The 21,859-nt window shown below is 41.6% G+C and overlaps 1 protein-coding gene across 1 annotated transcript in view; it reads left to right on the top strand.

Moving 5' to 3' along the window:
- Window positions 1–20,521, top strand: part of PSMB2 (proteasome 20S subunit beta 2) — a 34,960-nt gene extending 14,439 nt beyond the window's left edge. The window contains exons 4-6 of the mRNA XM_027624162.1: window positions 15,846–16,008; window positions 17,489–17,538; window positions 19,584–20,521. Coding sequence (XP_027479963.1) covers window positions 15,846–16,008; window positions 17,489–17,538; window positions 19,584–19,691 — 321 coding nt within the window. The 3' untranslated portion in view covers window positions 19,692–20,521. The remainder of the gene's footprint in view (window positions 1–15,845; window positions 16,009–17,488; window positions 17,539–19,583) is intronic.
- Window positions 20,522–21,859: the final 1,338 nt, after the last annotated feature.

Below are 21,859 nucleotides of genomic sequence, written 5' to 3'. Positions count from 1 at the left end.
GGTACTCAGATACCACTGAAAATGTTACTGTTCATTTATATATTGGAAGGGAATTTTATTAACATTTTCTTTAAAGATTTTATTTATTTATTTGAGAGAGCGAGAGAGAGCACGAGTGGAGGGAGGGGCAGAGGGAAAGGGAGTGCAGACTCCCCACTGAGCAGGGAGCATTGCAGGGCTCAATCCCAGGACCCCAGGATCATGACCTGAGCCAAAGTCAGATGCTTAACTGACTTAGCCACCCAGTCAGTTACTTCACCAGGTACTATGAAATTAAAGATGAAATCAGCAGGAAGAGATGGAAAAAAAACACAGAGTGGGGGAAAAATCAAGAGGCTTCATTCCAGTTTTATTTAAATGCATGTGTACATTTAAGTTGATCTCCCCCTCATTATACCCCAAGGAGCAGGAAAAGGGCTTATTAGGCTTTTTGCTATGGGTTTGACTCCCCAGTTTTGATTATTTATGAGGCTTCTTCGAGCATGGGTTTTGGAGTCACATATATCAGAGTCCTAATCTTTTCTCTCATATGTACTAGTTTCTGTGATCTTCACTAAGTCACTTATGTTTGCTGAGCCTCACTTTCTTCATCTGTTATGACGGAAGGAGTGATCAAATGTGGCAAATTACAAGAACTGAGAATTAACCATTGGTTTAATAAAATATATTTTGAATAAGTGAATGATACCTCCCTGAAAATAGTATTTAATAATGACTTCATCATTAAGAACATGCTATTTGGATTTTTAATAGGATTATTTTGAAAATTTTGTAATGGCTTATAGGCGTAGTTTGCATGATGCTTATTTAAATTATCCTTATGATTTGATTAATGGGCTGTAGAAGAGAAAGTGATAATAATCGGGCTATTTCTTGCTTGAAATGAATTAGGTGGCATATTTGGTATAGTATGTAAATACCCTAAAATTATCTGTTGTTATCTGCCCAGATCTCTATTTTGCATATGTGGAGACTGAGGTATGAGCCAGCCAGACCTGATACCCTTGGGGAATGTGGCATGGCAAGGCTTAGAGTAGAACGCTGCCCTCCACGGTATGTAATCTTCAGTAGCTTTACTGCTGCTACTCACTGGCCAGAGTATTCTTATAGAACCTTTTCTGCCAAGTACTTGATGAGCCTCTGGTAATTTATTTTTTTATAAGGCTATACTTGTTATTGCTTAGCACCTAAAAAATGGAAATAATGAGTTGGAAAAATAATCAGCCAGCCTGGTGTGGTGGTTTTCAAACTCTCTTCCATGAATCTGCCTTCAGGAAAGTCACCAAGGAAGACCAGTGTGGTGAAACTTTAGCTTCATATAGATCAGCACAACTTTTATCTATTTTGTATATTGGGATTCCATATGAGATTTTATTTGAAAAATGCAGCTTCATGGTCCCCTGCCCACCGAAGTTTGGAAACCTGTGGTGTAATTCAAAGAGCCCTGCTTCAGGAGGTTTAGCACCACCTCTCTTGTGAGGTAGTTGAAAAAACCTTGGGAGAAAGAATTTGATTGGATAATATTTATGGTTTCTTCTAGCCCCCAAATAGTATAATTTAAAGATCTGATGTCAAGACCATAACCAGACTTGAATTTATTTTTTTCAGGGAAAGGTAAAGAACGTGTTGGAAAGAATTTCAGGTATTAGTAATTTTTGGAAGTGACCATGACTTATCCCAACTCTCTGACCTGACATTGAGTGTGTTTCATCTGGCTTACAGTAGGCATGGATAGTGTGGTCTTGTCCTAGAAGAATCCTGGTAGCTTTGACCTTCTAATCTGACCACGAGAGTCATTGTCCTCTTGCCTTTGGTCGCTGGCACAAAGACATCATCTGTTTATTGTTACCAGTGAGGTCATGTGATGTGTGAGCAGATGGCCCTGGTGAAACCTTGACTTTGCAGGTCTTGTCCTCTAAACACGACCAACCATTTGTTACATATGATTAAAATATCACTAACAAGGGTAATTTCACATGCTTTTTGGCGAATGTGGTTAGCAGGATGTGACATGACACAGCACTACCTTCTTCCTCCATGTGCCATCTCCCTTGAGGCCTTGTCTCCCCTGCTCACCCCCTTCTCACTGATGCCCAGGCTTGCCTTCCAGCTCACCTGCTCCAGATGGGCGGCACAGTGGGAGGACACTGGCAAAGGCAGATGTGTTTATTTTCCGGAGACAAAATGTTTTGCTGCCACAGATGGCAGTGCCTTGGAGCAAATGGCAGCCTTTGACACCACTGCCACACAGCCTGGGCATCTTGACAGACAGAGCTGGCTTACTTTTGGTGATGGGGAAATTGGGGGAAAAAAAAATCAAGATGTTCATCATGAAACTCACGGAATTTCAGTGCAAGCAGCAGTTCTTTTAGACCTGGAGAGCAGTTCTTTCGCACCAGACCTTAGTCAGCTAGTCAGCTAACTAGATGGGTCAAGAGTTAATGTCTGTTAATTATTTTGTTTCCTAGCCTGAATAGGACATACAGTAAAAACTGAAAACATATGGCTACATGTCAATGGATATTCAGTGGTACACATGTGCATCCCAGGTCACATCTCACAGGAGTCTCTTAGGATTGGGGGTGGCTTATGTCTGCCCCATTGGAGATAACACTGTTCTATTTTTAGTGGTCATTTTGATTATCCTACGGCCCAGCGACAGATATGCCTTCAAGTTGAGATGCCTTAATTAATAGGACAACACTTTGTGCTTATAGTGTTTTCCTACTAAGAGGAATAAGAATTCTGACAGCTGCCCTTTAAAGCAGGTCGCTTATACAGTCATTAGGGCTTGACTAAGTCCATTAGAAAGACAAAGACTTGGTTGTTGAATCATTATACTTACTCATCTTCTAAGAAAAAATGGCTTAAGAAGATCCTTCTTTGAAAGTTACTGGCTTTATCAGGAATCCTTTTTTTTTTTTTTAAATATGTGCTATTTTTCCCAGCCCTAGTGCTGATCGAGTTAGGAGTTTGCAGGTGTAAAGTCCTCCTCCCTCCCCTCCCCATCTCTCTCCAGGGGGTTGTATGTGAGAAGGTGTTGCTTTCTCACTCAGAGAGCATGTATGTGCTACCCTGTTGGATGCCTGCTCTGAGCAGAGAGAACCCCTGTTCTGGTTGGATGGAATGAGCTTATTGGATAGCTGGGATTGTGCAACCCCATAATGCCAACTTTTCACTTAAAGCATCTTTCCTACCCACAATGGGGTTGAAGGTAACTGGTCTAAATTGATACTGTTTTGAAACTTGTGTACTGAAAATCATGCGATTTCCTATTAAGGCTTGGTTTAAGCCAGAAGCAGCAGACTACTGTGTCTGCTTAGTAAAAACATGCTTTTATTTTGAAAATGTTTTACCATTAGAAGTACAGGTTTACTGTACCTTTTAGGATTGCTTTAAACCTGGCCTGTGTGGGCATTCCCTCACACATACTCACAGATACAAATACACATATACTATGACATCTTGATGCCTCTTCCCGTGTCCCCCCAACCACCCATAGTCCCTAATGCCTTTATTTTTATTTTTTTAATTTTAATTCCAGTATAGTTAACATACAGTGTTATAGTAGTTTCAGGTATACAATATGTGGTTCAGCTTGATGTCTTGTTTTGGCCTGGCCCAGGATCATGCAGGCATATGAATTCAGGGGCTGATCCCAAAAATTCTGTGGGGTTTTCCTATACTCTCCCCAAAAACAGTTATTTAAAGTGAAGGACAGTGGGAAGTTTTGGGTTTTTTTTAAGATTTTATTTAGTTGAGAGAGAGAGCAGGCATGAGTGGGGATAGGGGCAGAGGGAGAAGCAGACTCCCCACTGAGCTGGGAGCCCCATGTGGGGCTTGATCCCAGGACCCTGAAATCATGACCTGAGCCAAAGGCAGACGCTTAACTGACTGAGCTACCCAGGCGCCCTGGACAGTGGGAAGTTTTTGAAGGGGGAAGGAGTTCACTGTTCTGCTTCTTAGCGTAGGAGGTAGTTACATGTATACTCATTCATTAAGCTGTGTGTGTATATTTTATGCAACTTTATATGTATGTGTTACTTCAAAAAAGGTTTAAGCAAATAAAAAGAATGGTAAAAAGGGAAGAAAGCATAAAACATTTTTTGAAAAGTTGAAGAAAGTAAGTTCAGATTTGCCATTGCTTTTGAGTGTAGACCATAGAGCAAATAGGATTAATTAGTTTGGAAAGAAAAAAGGCAGGGAGAGGAAATAATGATCTCTGAATCTTTATAAACTCAAGTAACCTGCCAAAACTCTGCATTGCCTTTCTGATGCCTGCTACCAGGGAGAGGAAATAATGATCTCTGAATCTTTATAAACTCAAGTAACCTGCCAAAACTCTGCATTGCCTTTCTGATGCCTCCTAATGTGTGCAGTTTTTTATAGCTGAGAAGTTCCACAGGGACTGATAGTCATTCATTCAGTAAATCTACAGCCTGCATTGTCCTTGGGGCTGGGGAAACAGGTGCAGAGCTCAGTGAGTGCCTTAAATGGAGGAATTGCACTGCAGAGTGACAAGTGCCACAATGGCCATACAGATAGATAGGTGCTCTGGGAACAGAACCTAACCAGAGCCTAAAAAGAACCAGCTGTCATTAAGGCAAAGGTGAAGCAAAAAGGAAAACCAGAAGCACAGACCAAAGAGGTATGTGAGAGTGTGTTAAGTCAGGCACAGGGGTTTGCTAATGATGTTTGGGGTGGGGACAAATAGTTGTCTGAGCCGCCTCCTAATTTTTTAGCTGTTTTAACCATTTGGGTACTGTATGTAAATTAGGGCTCTACTGATTGAAAAACAAATATAAATACATATCTCTACGTGTTCTACATATATAAAATCCACACTCTAAATAGTTTGTTAAATATGGCTGAGATTTTTAGGGGAATGGAAGAGATTGAAATTAGAGGGGTAGTCCATGTTATGAAGACTTTGATGAAAAAGCTTTATGCTAAAGCAGTGGAGCTCTCTGGAAGCTTGTTGACTAGGAGGGGGTTAGTATGATCAGATGAGATTTGGTTAGACCATTGGCTCCTCTTTGGTGAACTGTTTGGGGAAAGAAAAGAGAAGCACGGAGACCAATGAGGAGCTTCCATATCAATTGAAGAGGTAAGAGTAACTTGTGTTGAACTTAGGCTGCTAATGGGGAGCACTGTGTTCTAATAGAAGGACTCCTAAACTCTCTTTTCCCCAGAATTTCCTTAGTATTCTATATCTGGTTGCTGTGGACATCCAGAAACATATACAATCATATATGTAGTCCTAAATAGTCTTTCCCAGCAGACTTATTTATTAACTCAGGAAGGTGAATCAGCTCTGATGTTCAATATCCATAGATGTTCATGGGCATGTTTAGCATGTACAACCTAATATTTGCCTTGTAGTGTATGAAGCATGGCTTCTGCACTTAAATTTTTGAGAACTTGACTTAAAGGTATATGGAATCTTAAATTTTCCCTGGAAACTGCCAGCTCATGAAAAAATTCAAGTGGCCTTGTTGCAGACATGGTGTTGTTGGTTTTACCATTGCATAATCAGCAATTTTATTTTGATGTTATTTGGGAGAAAGCAGTATTTTTGATTAGCAAGTAAAATTAATGTAGAAAACAAATACCGTGTTAACTAGTTGGTATAATAAGGCATCTGTGCCATGTTGCATTTCAACTCATTAAATTTCTAAACTTCTAATTACGATAAGATTACGATAAGATCAAACTTGGGGTTAGTGATGGCTTTAGAGAAATAAAATTTACAGAAATTTTGGAATTATTGAAGGAGAACTTTAAAATCTGGTTTTGCTAAAAATTGATATATACACAATATTTAATTTTTTGCTCCTAAAATTCAGAGTCAGTTGACACTTATTGGGCACCTACTACTTACTAGGCCTTCTTTCAGAAACTTGAACACAGAATAGCACTCTATTCCTCACAGCTGTCAGGCAGGCAGTACCATCCCCGTATTCAGGTGGGGCACTTGCAGCTCCAGGGCCAAATGACTTATCTCAAGTAACAAATGTAAAGTGATAAAGCCGCATTTGATCTCAGTCCGTCACTGCTTTTTTCACAAAAATACATCTCTATCTTCTGACTTACAGCATTTAAAATCATAGTTTATTCAAATAATAATTTAAAAGGTGTTTGCTTTTAAAGTTTAACATGTTGGTTGTAATTGCAGTAACATTGCTGAACAAGAATTGTTGCCAGTGTGTTAAGCAAAACATTTGACATGAGCAAATCATTATAAAGGAAAGTGAGGACGGTTCTTATATTATGATGATTTCACATCTGCCGGCGTCAAACAGGTACACCAAATAGACTTTCAGAGAAGGACCTACAGCGGAGAAAAGAAAAAGGAAAATCTTGGTTAGACAGTCTCATTTTCAGGGTAATGCTTTTATTTTGTCTTGGGCCTCTAAAAATCAAAGGTTTACTTGCTTCTGTATTTCTCAAGTCATTGTGAGAATCTATAAATGTGGGCTGCTTTGTTTTTTAGTGCTACAAAGATAAATGTATCTGAAACAGCAGAAAAGGCAAATCAGGCGGTTAGTTTCCTTGTTGCGAAGCTCAATATAGTATTCTGATCAGCTTAAACTCCTAGTTTTTTCAGTCAGAGGATTAGGAGGAAACGCCAACTTCCAACTTTATACCTCCTTTTTTTTCCCCCTGTAAGTGGAAACAGTGGGTAACAGAGCTGGTCCCAGCTTGTGATCATAAAAGAAAGTCCAGTTTCTTCTCAGCTCCCCAGAACGTCTCTCTTAAACTTAGCAGTGCACAGTCTTCGAGATCAGCCTTTGCTTCATCTGTCCCCTTCCACTATTGAGCTACCTCACTCTTGTCACACTGGCTTTCTGCACTTCATGCCCAGTCACTCGCACTCCCCAGCCTGCTGTATGTTCTTTCTTGTCTCTCTGCTTTTGCTGACCCTGCCACTTTACCAGTCATTCATGCCTGAATGTACTTTCCTGTGTCCAAATGGCTAACTTTTAATTGCCAGTTAAGACCGAGTTCAGCATTTTCCAGGCAAAGTTTCTCTGTACTACTCCCACCCCACCCCCCCGCCCTAAACACATACACACACACGTCACCCTCAACTTCTCTGTGGTCTCGTGGCAAGGAATAGCTCTGCCGGTGTCCTGTTGTAATTGTTCACTATCTTTCTTCCACATGTGAACACAGGAATGAGTGTTTGTGGAAATGAAACCTCCTAACTGGCTGGCTCTTCATTCAGGCTCCTAACTTGGGTTGTACACTCTTTTCTCTTTCCAGCTGCCTCTGGACAGCTCAGCTTAAGCTCATGGGATCCAAATTGCGTTTTTTATGTTTGCTCTACCATCTTTCCCCTTACTCCTCTTTCTCTCTCAGCTTCTATTCTACTAGTTATTAATTCCTGTTAATTCTACCTTCTAAATATATCTCATATTCCATTTCTCCCCTGCCATCCCTACTGCTTCTGCAGTGTCCTGTGACATGAGAAAGGCTTGGCTCAGCAGGGGAATAGGAGTGGTTTTCACTGGCTCCTCTTTGGTTACATGGTGAAGTTCATATTCTTTAGGAAGCCAGTGACAGTATCATTCCAGTTCCTCTGCTTCCTGCTGAAATCACCTAATTCACTAGGTATACATGTTCCCATATCCACCAGCACCCATAGTAAATGCTAAGTAACATCTATTGAATGTAAAATAAAGGGGCACCTGGCTGGCTTAGTCGGTAGAGCATGCAACTCTTGATCTTGGTGTTGTGAGTTTGAGCCTCATATTGGGCATAGAGATTACTTTAAAAAGTAAAATCTTGGGGCGCCTGGGTGGCTTAGTCGGTTAAGCAGCCGCCTTTGGCTTAGGTCATGATCCCAGGGTGCTGGGATCGAGTCCTGCATCAGGCTCCCTGCTTAGCGGAGAACCTGCTTCTCCCTCTCTCTCTGCCTGCCTCTCTGCCTACTTATGCTCTCTCTCTATCTCTCTGTCAAATAAATAAAATCTTAAAAAAAATAAAATCTTTCAAAAATAATAAAAATATAGTCACATTTTAAGTGCAAAAGTGGAGTGATAATTATTTCATAATTATCCTATGTTCTGGTCTCAGCTCTTGCAGGATTTGGTTGAAGCCCTTTATAAATTGTGTACATTTATATACTTAAGGCATAATTACCATTGTTATTAGAAAAAGAGATTGATGGGTTTCCTTAAAAAGGACTGTGTTGGAGAGGATTAATGTCAGAATACACATGACCTATATTGTTTAGGTGCTAGGGATAGCTGTTCTTCCCCAGCCCCATCCATAGAGCCACAGTCTTTTAGAGCTTAGAAAAGGTACATAGGTTGTGAAGACAGGTGGAAGTTCCTGAAATCTCTGAGATTTTTTTTAATAAAGTGTTTAATAAAGTGTTTGATATAGTAAACATTGCAATTCCAGTATAGGTACAAAGTCCTTTAATTAAAATGGCAAAATTGACATTGAAATTTTAAATTTATTTATTTATAGAGAGAGAGAGAGCACAAGCATGCTGGCGGGGGCAGGGAGGGGCAGAGGGAGAGAGAGAAAATCTCAAGCAGACTCCCCACTGAGCACGGAGCCTGACGCAGGAACCCTAAGATCATGACTGGAGCTGAAATCAAGAGTCAGACACTCAATCAACTGAGCTACCCAAGTGCCCCAACATTGAAATTTTAAAATTATGCCATCAAAACCCATGCAAAGCAGGTAGCTAGTGAATTCTATTGATTATTGGAAACAAGCTCCTGATTCAGAGTTCAGAGCATCAGTATAAGGAAATGATAACTGATCCATTTTGTTTATTAATGAATTTGTAAAATTGGGGATTGGCAAAGCAGTTATGGTATTGGTATCTGCTTATCACAGGTATTTATTGAGTACTTACTACATGTTTTATATAGTTTTATACCCTTTGGGGGAGTCATGTGGTCTGACATTATACCTGCCCTTTTAAAACTTAAAATACTATTGGTCATGTAAGATGTGATACATGAAATAGAGAACAGTAGATATTGGTATGCAAAATAGTATATCCTGAAATATTTGAGTGTGAAACTGACATTTACATATTGAATCATATTTTCACACTAATTTCCATTTTGTGGAGGCAGCATGGTTTCCTAGAAAAGCACACAAGACTTGGAATCAGAAGCCTAAAATTCTGGTCCTGACACTAATTAGCTGTGTGGCTTAGGGCACATCACTGTCCCTTCTTTGAACTTGAGTCCCCACATTTGTAAAAGGGATGCTGGACAAACTAGTTGAGCTTTCTTCTATTCTGTAAACTGCATTTTTGTGAAATACTCTCAGTGCCAAAGATGGGATTTTAGGAAGCTTTGACAGTCAACTGGGGTGAAAGAAATAGCACGTGGGGCGCCTGGGTGGCTCAGTTGGTTAAGTGCTTTCGGCTCAGGTCATGATCCTGGAGTCTCAGGATCGAGTCCCGCATCAGGCTCCCTGCTCAGCAGGGAGTCTGCTTCTCCCTCTGACCCTTCCCCCTCTCATGTGCTCTCTCTCTCTCTCTTTCTCATTCTCTCTCTCTCAAATAAAAAAATAAAATCTAAAAAAAAAAAAAGAAAGAAATAGCACGCACTGTCCCTCCAAAGCCCAGTCTCTGTTTAGTGTATTTAGAAGTCTATTTACTAAGACACTGTCATCACTAGACAAACTCCTCTGTCCTGTTGGTGGTTCTGCATCTCCTTCCACATTACTTCAGGAATGGAAGTATGCTTCACACACTGCTTAATGTTCCAAGGTACAGCACAGTGCAAAAGAAACTGCACCTCCAAAGCACCTCACTCCTAGCGACATCGTCCTATTCAATTAGAGGTGGCAAAGGCTGGCCTGGCTCCAAAGGAAGACTGTCAATTCCTCTCTTTTTCTGTGTCCACGCTCGGCGGGATGCTTCCTCACGCCCACCTCTCTCCCCCTTGCTGTGACTTTGGCTTCCGCCAGATGTCACACCGCTGCTTGTCACCGCCCAGACTCTCGTTGCTGATTTTGTTGTTTCCGTGTATTTATCACAACTGTTCTCTTTAGCTGTAAAATTTATGGAATTTCACACTCTTCTTAATCACTGCAGTGTTTCTTTTTCATGAGAGAGGGAATATACAAGGAGTTGTATATACAGGAGTTGGAAGGGGGGAAATGTTCCACCTAACTTGAGGAAAGTTTGTATGTGTGTACCATCCCACGCCCAAATACACAAAGTGGAACCGAGCTCAGTTCTACAGGGCACAGATATTAGGAAGTCCATTTCAATCCCAGGGAGAAGTACACAAGAGATGTGCTTACTGGCTAATTTCCCTGGTTTAAATTTTATCCCTTTTTGCAACCAAAAAAGGGGGTGATTTGATTGGTTCTTAGTGGGATATCTTGATATTATCATCTAGTCAGATCTGTTTTTTTTAAAGATTTTATTTATATGAGAGAGAGAAAGAGAGCACATGAGAGGGAGGAGGGTCAGAGGGCGAAGCGGACTCCCTGCTGAGCAGGGAGCCTGATGCGGGACTGGATCCTGGGACTCCAGGATCATGACCTGAGCCAAAGGCAGTCGCTTAACTAACTGACCACCCAGGCACCCCTCTAGTCAGATCTGTTAATAATGCAGTCAGATCCTAAAAGTGCCAGTCGTGGTGATTATGGTGATAATAACTAATCTGTATTATTAACTGCCTAAGAGGCATTTGCATTGGACACTTTACATTTACTGTTATTATCCCTGTTGTATAGATGAAGAAATCTCAAAATGACTTAAAGCTCTCCACTTTAAAATAACCTTACGTCATGTATGGGGGCGGGGGGCAGAAGGGGGAGAGAATAAATCTTAAGCAGGCTCCTCGCCCAGTGTGGAGCCTGTCGCTAGGCTCGATCTCACAACCCTGAGATCATGACCTAAGCTGAAATCAAGAGTCAGACACTTAACCGACTGAGCCACCCAGGCACCTCTTGTGTATTTTTTTTTTTTAAGATTTTATTTATTTGAGAGAGAGAGAGAGAGCACAAGCAGGGGGAGGGATGGAGGGAAAACAACAAGTCAACTTCCCGCTGAGCAGGGAGCCTGATGCCAGGCTAGATCCCCGGACCCTGGGATCATGAACTGAGCTGAAATCAAAAGTCGGACACTTAGCTGACTGAACCACCCAGGCGCCCCATCGTGTGTTTTTTTTTTAAGGGAGGAAAAGGTAGCACATTTGTCACTGTCTAGCATTGCCCACCCCCCACTTGTAAAAAGAGGCAAAATTTTGGTGGTACCTTGTTTTAGAAGCTAAAATTCATATTGTTACCAGGATGGTTCATTTAAATTTTTTCTTTGTTTATCAATTAGATATACAACTTTAAAACTAAGCATTTTGGTGTTAGCACTGCAAACCATTAATGGTGATCCTTAAGGCTATTGGGCAGAGAGTGTCTCATCTAAATGTTTGGATTCATTTATTGGTCATCTGGATGCTTAGGTTAGTTCAAAATTGTATATAATATTCAGTCCTAGCCTTTGTTGTGAAGGATGCCTTGACATAGAAGATACAGTTCCTTGCCTTGGGGACCTCATAACTGTTTCATTACTTAGACTTGCTATCTAAATAATTAGAATGATGGTGACAACCAAAGACTAGATTCTATCATGCACAAAACAAGGATTACTTTGTAAAGGATAGAGGTTTCCTAGCAAATCTGTCATGATTGATTAGTATTCCTATTTCGCCGGAATAATTGGCAGATTCTCACAGGGAATACTGATTATGGGATAGAGTGGAACTGATGAAAAAGTAGCTAGAAAGTGAGACCTGGCACTGAGGTGGACATATCTATAGTGGCAGAAACTGCATGAAAGTACTTAATAAATAAGTACATGGTACTTACTCTCCAAGTCTGCATGTAGGGTTTGTTTTTGTTTTTATTTTTTCAGGCTTCCAGAAGATCTCTAGGTCTCCAGGCCTGTGATCAGTTTCAAGATAGGTTAGGGTAGGTTGGCTGTGAAGTGGATATGCTTTAAGTTAAGATGCTTGTGAATGTCTTTGACAGTGAATACAATCACCTTGGGGCCCTTGAAAAGAGTCTGGGAAGGGGAGAGGAGGAAACTGTCATTTACTGCATTTTTCCCATGTGTCAGGCAATGTGCTAGGCACTTGTTAATTAACATCCTTCCAGGTCCCTTTATGAAGCCGTATATGAGGAATTATATTTCAGTGCTAGGAGTAGGTGGGCTTCTCCTGAGTACTTGCCCGGTGTATTTCATGGGCACTGTGAACTTCATAGGTGATTGTGTTTCTCTGGTGATAATTTTAGCATTTATCGAGTCTTTATTATGTCTTAGGCACTGTGCTTATTGTTTATATGCATTATCTCTTTCAGTCTTTACTCTAGCTCTTTTGTGTATGTCTTAGCCTGTTTTTAATGAGAACACTAAAATTCAGAGAAGTTGAATGACTAGCTTTTCTAAGGCCACACATTGGTAAGACAGCCAGATTTCGAACTCCAGTCTAACTATATAGTGTAACCCAGCTATTTTTTCCTAAAATACTTATTTATGCTATCATTCCCCCTTCGTTCAATTCTAAATACCTGACCTGTATCCTCGATTTTTCTTAGTTAGCAACCCATGTCTGAAGGGAGGTAGAAAGAGAAGGACCTAGGAGTCTAGCAAAAAGCAGCAATGTGTAGGCATTCAGAGAGATGCTGGCAGTCTGTTTGTTTGTTTATTTATTTATTTATTTAAGATCTTATGTATTTTACAGAGAGAGAGAGAGACAGTGAGAGAGGGAACACAAGCAGGGGAATTGGGAGAGGGAGAAGCAGGCTCCCCGCTGAGCAAGGAGCCCAACTCCGGGCTCTCTGGGATCATGACCTGAGCCGAAGGCAGGTCTTGACTTAACGACTGAGCCACCCAGGCGCCCCTGGCAGTCTATTTAGACTTGAGTGAATTCTTGGAAGTATGACCTATCACTTTCTGATATTTGTTTAGTGATTTTCCTCATCTTGTGATACTAGGCATTAGCCACATATAAATTAAAATGTGTAATGCTTTCTGGTATGATTATTACTCAATCAGCAAATATTTATTGAGCATGTACTATATGCTTGTATATCATTGAACAAACCATACATAATCCTGCCTTCATGGTACTTAAAATTGGCATAAATATTTGAATAGGTGGGTTGTAGTTTACACATAAGTATTTCCCTAAACACACCACCAGCAGTCACACATGTGTATGTGGTCAGAATAGCACAAAATTGAAAGGCTTGGAATTTGTTTCATTCCAGGAAAGTGATAAGGAATCAAGAATATGAGGGACTGTAACAGTCAAGAAACCCATAACTATGGCTTTATCACTTTGAACATGATTCTGAGAGGAGCAGGAGTGACAGTATACAAGACTTTATTTGAAATTTTAAAAAACTAGTGTGAGCCAGAGATCTTTGATGGAGCATTGTCAGAAGAATTTCAGAAACTGCAAGTTGTTACACAGATGTATTGATTTAATTAGTCTAGATAACACCATTTATTTATGCTTGAGTATCTCACACTTGCAAAAGTTGGTAATTCAAAGTCACACAATAATTTGTGAGTTATCTTCTCTGCCACGTGTTGTGGCTTCTGAATACCGACTTTGATGAGTGCGTGTATCAGATGCTTCAGCATAAATAAATGATATTATATGGACCAGTTAAGCAATACAGTTTGTTTTTGAAATTCCATTGATAAAGTTTCATGTAAAATCTTTTGGTGGTGGTTTTTAAAATCACGTGTTTTAAACACAGGATAGCGTAATGTCAGAGTACAGGCCAGACCCTCACTGGACAGAACATATCTGGGTTCTGGTGCTTAGACTTCTCGGGGTAGCTGAATAGATCCTTAACTTACCATTGCAACGTGATAAAATTGTTCTGGTTGACCATACGGTGGGTATTTTGGCCTGTGAACAAAGAATAGTACAGTTAACATCTTAGCAGAAAGATGAACTTTTTTTGTGATAGCTAAGAGACTTCATTATGAAATTTCTTGGGGAGGAGAACCAGCTAGAATCCCCATCTCTGCCATCTCTGTCTCCCTCCGCCCCTTGTTCTTCTCTCTGTTTCCTCTTGGCTATTCCACTTTTAACCATAACAACACGAAGGTATTCTATGTCTGCCTGATTTTACAGTACTGTTTTCACACTCAGAAAAAAAATTCTATTAGATAAATATTCTTATCTTTAGCTAATTTAAAGTTTTGTCTTTGTTTAAAGTAGTAAGCTATTGAAAGGAGACTGGGGTATGGCTAATATACTAGGAAATTTAGGTAGCATATTTTCTTCCAGAGTTTGGGATGCTCACCTCTATTATTTTTTCTCACCATACTCCCTGGAAAATAGAAAGCGAAGGATTAATTAACCCAGTTTTACACATAAGGAAACAGAAGCTCATAGGGGTTAAGTGTCTTGCCTAAGGTCAGACTTACTAAAAACATAGCTGCAGAATGTGGCAAAGAGTTCCGGAGCCTGGCAGAGTATAGCACACTGCTCACCAGGAAATGTGACAGGCAGGTAATTATTTTCTCAGAAGACTTGACTACTGCTAGTCAGTTCTTCCTCTTCTCAGACCTCCACCATCTTATCCCCAAGGCAGAAACTTGTTTGCAGTTTAGGGCTACTCTGTATCTTTAGGAACTGAAGTGTTACTAGGAAAACTGGCTTGGAGTTCCAAGTAAGTGTATAATATTTTCAGGTGTTCTTCTCACCTGAGTTTCTTCAAGCTTCCGAGTGCCCATGTTAATCATTGTTCAAAGAATGTGAGATGTCATTTTTAAGACCACTAGCTGTTATTACTTTAGGCTCTATAAAAGGGCGTGTAAATATATTCAGTTTCATTAATATGCATTTAATTGAATATATGGGCACATAACCTTGAGCAAGGCCTGCTCACTACCCACTGAGGCAAATGTAAGATGAAAAACACATTTTGCAGTGAAAAAGGAAGCCCTGTAAAATGGGAGTCTCCCCACTGATGCCTAGGGGCCTAGACAGGCTCAGTTTAACATGGTGAACAGCCCAGCTGGTGTCGAAAAAAAAAAATAAGCATCCGTTTAGAGATGAAGAGCAAGGCAGATATAGTCAAGGTTCTTTGCATTTCACTTAAAACTATAGTTCTTCTAGTATTACTATGTTTCCACAGTTCTAGCGTATTTATGGACTTCCATTATTACTATCTGCACTAAAAGTTTAGGGATTTGAGGGGTGCTTGGCTGGCTCAGTTGGGTAGAGCATGCAGCTCTTGATCTAGGGGTTGTGAGTTTGAGCCCCACGTTGGGCGTGGAGCCTACTTAAAAATAAAAAAAAAAGTTTAGTGATTGGACTTCAATTTTTGAGACCTACTATCCTTCTGCACCCCAAGAGTTGTTTCTTTAATACTGGGGCATACGGTCTACCACTTGAGATTTTGGTCCAAGTGCCCAGACTGAACCTGTTCATTCTGGAAGATGTGGTTGGGGCTGCTGCTTTCTTTAGTCTATGGCCTGATGCTCTCAGAACTGTGTTTGTTGGTTTCAGCAATTAGGAAAGACAGGAACACCAATGCTTTCTTTGCCTTTGAAATGCTTTTGTAAAAAGTTCTTGTCCATAGGCTTTAAGAAGAAAGCAGGGTTTTTTTTTAATACCTTAAAGTGCTCCCAATGCTCTTCCGTTCAGAGAAAAGAAGCCAACCTCCCTTTACCTCTTACCATACTCTCGGACCTTTAGATTTATTTCAGTTTTACTTTCATCATGATTTACTTAGCTGCTGCTATTTTCTTACTCATCAAGAATTGGAATGTTCCCATTTGTCATGGAAGGAGATGTTGGTGTTACTGCTTTGACCGTGTCTTTCTTTTACAGACCCCGTATCATGTCAACCTCCTCCTGGCTGGCTATGATGAGCATGAGGGTCCAGCGCTCTACTACATGGACTACCTGGCAGCCTTGGCCAAGGCCCCTTTTGCAGCCCATGGCTATGGTGCCTTCCTGACTCTCAGTATCCTGGACCGATACTATACACCAAGTAAGTTCTAGCACACTAGGTAGTAGCAGAGTCCCGTCCTAAGCTGCTTCCTGGTTTTGTACACTACCCCTTCGTGGTCAGGGCTTGAATAGAGGATGGATCCTAGGAAGCACATCCAGGTACCTTGTGGAAGCTGCTCTCCCCTGCAGGTCAGTAGGGTTATTGAAAGGCTAATAAAAGTCCCTTTTTTGCCAGACAAAAGGAGATACTGCCTATGTCCAGAGCTGGGTTTTGTTTTGTTTTGTTTTGTTTTAAAGGGTGTTGGAGTAGTGAGTAAAACTAATTTTTCAGTTTTTTAACTCATTTTGCCCTGCCTGGATGCTTATTAGCATCTCAGCTATAAAGAATGAGCAAGTAAACCAAGTGGTTTATGTGTTTGTTTTGACAAAGGATGAAGAGGTCCCCAGCATGACAACTGAGGATTTCTTTGCTTAAATGTTAAAGCTTTTGAAGGCCACAAGCCTGGGCCCTTCCCTTGGTTCTTTTCACCTCATGGCTGCCCCTCCTGTAAGAAGCAGCTGGCTCTCTACTTGTCAGACTGTTAGCTTGGCAGAGCTTCCAGCACAGTAGTGCTTTTGTGCTAAGTTCTGTCTTCTGACTCCAATCTCAACCTTGATTTTCGCCACTGTGATCGATAAGCACTTGGAATTTGTCACTTTTACAGGCTGTAGATGCAACACACATAGCCACTTCTCTCCTTAAATTCCATTCTTCCCTGTCAGTACAGGAAAAAATCTGGCTTCTCCACTCTTTTTGGTGCTGCCCTCTCACTCAGCCTTAGCCATGCCAGCGTTCTAGGCCACATCCTGAGAAGAATCAGCCTGGCCTCCTAGTGACTGTTTCTTGATTTGGCATCTGTCGGGAGTACAGCTGACTTGCCCACCAAAATCACCACCCACCAGCCCTGAAGCCTGACTGCAGAATACGCCACCCCAGTGTGCCGTGCTTGTGGGCGGTTCCTTTGGCTCCGGGTTTATGAGAGTCTCAGCCCTATCCCATGAGTTCTCTTTCCATTGTTAAACGGAGACCCAGCTGGGAAAGTGAGGCTAAAACTCAGGCCCTGTCCTCCCTTTCCCTGATTTGCAGCTGGCTAGGGCAGATGGAACTGATTTAAGCCCTGGTCTAAAAGGGGGGGGCTGGGGTGTGTGTAGGGGTGAGGGGGATGGGCTATAAAAAAAGAGGCAAGCCGCTGGACTTGTCTAGAGGCAGGCCCTGGCCATGGGAGGCAGAATTCCGTCATGCTTACCCTTCTCTGTAGCAAATCAATTTGCAATGGCTTGTGGCTGTCAGAGCACTGGGTCTGGGGCACCTTCCACTGCATATGGAATAAGTTTATTGCAAACTAGAAGGCTAGGCATTTTTTTGCCGTTTCCGTTTGTGTGGCATACTGACCTGAAGAAGTTTGAAAGGTAAAACTTGTGGCTGAGAGTTGGACTTAATGGCAAAACCTTGAGTGAGTGGCCTCTGTGTTCTCTTTCAGCTATCTCTCGTGAGAGGGCAGTGGAGCTTCTTAGGAAATGTCTAGAGGAGGTGAGTAGCTCCCACAGGATCCTGAAAGGAATGTGTGTCTCTGTTTGCCAATACTGTTCCATTCCTCGGTTGCATTTTTTCTGCTCTTTGCCAGAAGGTGTAATAAATACCCACTAACCAGATGTGAAGTTGCTACCAGGGATAGAGTTTCGTGGGTAACAAGCTTATTTTTTTTCTCTCATGGGTTTCCTCCTCATCAATGTCAATTTTACAATTTAGTTACTTTCGGGGAGAGGGGGTTCATCCAGACTAGTGGTTCTCAGGTTTTGGTGTGTATAATCTAGGGAACTGTGGGGCTTTTTTTTTTTTTTTTTGGCTTATTTATTTTTGCTTTTGTTTTTAAGCAGATTCTTGACTATCCCACTCCCACTTCCACCAGATTCTGATTCATTTGTCCTGGTGTAGAGCCTGAGTATGTAATTAGCAGCGCCAGGTGATTCTGCTGCAGTGGTAACTGGGCCATACTTTCAGAACTACTACTGCCCTAGACTTGATACCTGCTCTGTTCCTGTGCCGCCTGGAGTTGCCATACCGTCTGCTCCCTCGTAGTGCATTAGTCCTGCAGAGAAAGCCTTCCCTGAGAATTCAGGAGGCAATAGAAAGCAACTAGGAAGCTTTATGCAGAAGAGGAGAGTAGCCTTTAGTTTACGAGGCCAGGAGCACGGACCGTACTACTCCTCTAAGAGCCTTTGGGGTCCGTATGGAGGATGAGGAGGAAGAGAAAGCAGCTCCCTTAGGCTTTGTAATTCTTTTGCTGTTTTTGTGGCCTAGGGATGAACTTGAATTTGTGGTCTAGTGAGAGAGTAGGAGGGTGGAAAGCAGGTGGGAGCATTGGGCATAATGTCAGTTTGCCTCTTATACAGTCCTGTCGTTTTCAGTCCACAGTGCCCCCTTCTTTCTCTTGTTTGCAAATCCTCTTTCCAGAGCAGAAGCTGAGAATAAACTCATGTGCTTTCCTTAACCATTCAGCTAAGAGGCCATATTAGTCCAGCAGTCCTAAGTGTTACAAGGGGCCACTAGGGAGAAGCCACTGGCATATCAAGTGCTTTGAGACTTTACTCACCATGGATCCTAAGGATGATCATTTTACAAACCCTTCCTTATTGTCACCTTTTCTTGATTTTGGAGCTTGTTTCTGAACATAGGAGTCATCAGCTAGAAGAGACTCAGGAAATGGAATAGGTTGTTGATGCCTAGTCCTCAGCTATAAAGGAGATGGGAAATATGGGAGGGCAGGCTTAGGCCTGGGCAGGTGGACATCTCTAGGATATGCTCCTAAGGGAGCCAGTAGAGAGCTTTATGCCTTCTGTCTGAAGACTAAGTGAGGTATCCAGGACGGGTGGCCACAGAAACATAGATTTCCTCCAACTGTGTTCCTCAGTAATCTCTAGCCAGGTTAGTGGGGGCTGTCTGCTTCCATGCATGTAGACCACAGCTCCTTTGGAACAGCCTCTCAAGCAGAGAATCTTAAGAGAGTGCAGAGATGTTATTTTAATCACAGGTAGGCTTGGATTGCAGGAGTCAGAAGTAGGGGTTGTTCCAAGAGCAGTTCTGCCAAAATCCTTCCCACCATTCCACTAGCTACATACACCTGGGCCTTATATAATGTCAGGGGGTGGGGGGGGGGGCGGTGGTGGTGACTGGAGCAAATTCTTGGGAAGTAGGAGTACATTGCTTTGGTCCAAAGCTTATTCCTAGGGCAATCACTCCTTTGTTGGCTTACTACTTTGAGACATTTTAAAAAAGAAGTCTTGTGTTTGCCAGACTGGTTGGTAGCAGGCTGTGGGGAATAGAGCCTAGACTGGTCTTATTCTTTCATCAGCTGACTGACCAGAGACAAGCTGCAAGCTGCATCTCCCAGTTCTTGCTCACTGCCCCCCGGCCTCCAGCTGCAGTCTGAGGACTGACTGGCCTCAGTAGAATATAAGCTCCACAAAAGCAGGGATTTTTATCTGCTTATATGCCCAGTGCCTCAAAGAGAGCCTGGCCCATAGTTAGTGCTCAATAAATATTTTTTGACTGATTGTCTTCATGTCTCTCTGCAGCTCCAGAAACGCTTCATCCTGAATCTGCCAACCTTCAGTGTTCGAATCATTGACAAAAATGGCATCCATGACCTGGACAACATTTCCTTCCCTAAACAGGGCTCCTAACCTTATGCCGACCCTTCCACTTGCCAGGGAACTTTTTTGACGGGCTCCTTCATCTTTTTCTACGCTTTTGACGCATTCTTGACAGATGGTTAATTCAGAATAAAGCTGAATCTGGATAAATTGAGCTCTCTGGTTTGAGTCTCAGTTTACCTAATATCACCTCAGGACAGAAATGTCAAGAGAGGATTATCTGCTTTGGACTTTTTGCCAAGACTTTTTCCTTCTGCCCCTTTCCCTTCATTAATGCTCTAATTGCCCTTTAGCAGCTGACAGCCCCACATTTGTTTCACTGCCCGGCTTCCTTCCCGTCTGGCTTTTCATGTATCTTTGCTTGCTAATGTCTCATTCCTCTAAAGCAGTGGTTCTTTTTGCCCCTAAGCTCAACATTTTAAAAATTAATTAATTTGAGTAGGTGATACAAACCGTAAAAAATGCAAATGATACAAAGTAAAATATTACATAGTAAAGAAATTTACAAAGTAAAAGAAATTACAAGGTAGTTACACAGTAAAAAATACTTCCCCTTTCCCTGTAATTTGATCACCTGCTTCCCTTCCCAGGGGAAACTTAAGCTACTAATTTCTTATCTATCCTTTAAGATCTAAGTTGTTCCTATATGAAGCATGCAGACGCATGCACGCACACACACACATATCCCCTCTTAAAAATATTTTTTTAAATGTTCGTATTGTTTTTCTCATTTAACACTATACTGGAGATTATGCTATATCAGTGTGTGTGTATATATATATATATATATAGCTACCTTATTCTTGTTGACAGATGTGTACTATTCTATTAAATTGATGTACTATAGGCAGTTAACCAGATACCTGTTTTACTTCCTAATCTAGCTTTTTGGGAATGAATAATGTAGATGTTTTTTGATTAGTGCCACTGAAACAGTGGTTCCTAACTGGATGTTTGTATCAGAATCACCTGGGGAGTTTTCTTTTTTTGGGTACAAGATTAGGCTGTACTCCCAGATTCTTTTTTTTTAAGATTTTATTCATTTATTTGAGAGAGAACACAAACAGAGGGGGAGGGGCAGAGGGAGAGGGAGAAGCAGACGCCCGGCTGAGCAAGGAGCCGACATGGGGCTTAATCCCAGGACCCCAAGATCATGACCTAAGCCGAAGGTAGATGCTTAACTGGCTGAGCGACCCAGACGCCCCTCACTCCCAGATTCTAAGTAAGTAGGATGGGCCTAGACATAGGAATAATTTTTAAAGCTTCCCAAGTAATTCTTATTTTCAACCATGATAGAGAACCACTGGGTGGAAGTTTCTTTAGAGAGTGGTCCTCAAACTTGAGCCTGGAGGGCTTATTGACACACAGCTTGCTGGATCCTACCCCTATAGCTTCTACATGTTTGGGTTGTGGCCTGAGATCTTGCATTTCTAACATTTCCAGTTGATGCTGCTGCTCCTAATCCAGCAACCAAACTTCAAACCCCATTTGGTCTTAAACTAAGATAAGGCCTACTTTATCCAGTTCTCTGCTACTCTTAATACCAGATACAGATAGGTTTTTTATTTATCTGAAGTAAAATAACATCTCTCTAAGATGCTATCTACAGATCAGAACGTTTGTACTAACAGTATTGTGTTAACATCAGATTAGAATGTCCTACACTTTTTGATACACCAGTGGTAGATGCTTTATACCATAAGAAGGAAATTAATCGTTGGATAAATGGGGGGAAAGAGATGATTCATATCACCACAGCTGGCTCAACCTCTAGTACCATGATGAATATGCATGGGTTTGGGCTTTTGGCTGGATTCCTGCATCTCTTTCTAGGGCATCTATTTTTAAAGCTCCACAGGTGATTCTGATGCTTGCCCCAATTGAGTACCACTATTAAAATATAGGCTGTCCTGCTTCCTGGTTTTCCCATCTGTGAAATGGTCAAAATTGCATTTATTCCATGGGGGATAGTTACGAGATTCCATGAGGTAATGTAAAGCATCTCGAACAGGGCCTGGCATGCGGTATGTGCTCAGTAAGTATATAATTGTTGGTAAACTTGGTATTTTGTATCCACACCTCATCAGGAATGAAATGGTTCTCTGCCTCTGAATGTTAAATGTCCCCAGGGCAGTCTAGGTAAGCCCACCAGGCCACGCTGATTACCAGTCTCTTTTCTCCAACCCACATCTCTTTCC

Source organism: Zalophus californianus, chromosome 4 (genome assembly GCF_009762305.2).
Source record: "Zalophus californianus isolate mZalCal1 chromosome 4, mZalCal1.pri.v2, whole genome shotgun sequence".
In the NCBI taxonomy this organism is placed as follows: domain Eukaryota; kingdom Metazoa; phylum Chordata; class Mammalia; order Carnivora; family Otariidae; genus Zalophus; species Zalophus californianus.
This window is presented reverse-complemented; position numbering and strand designations above follow the sequence as displayed.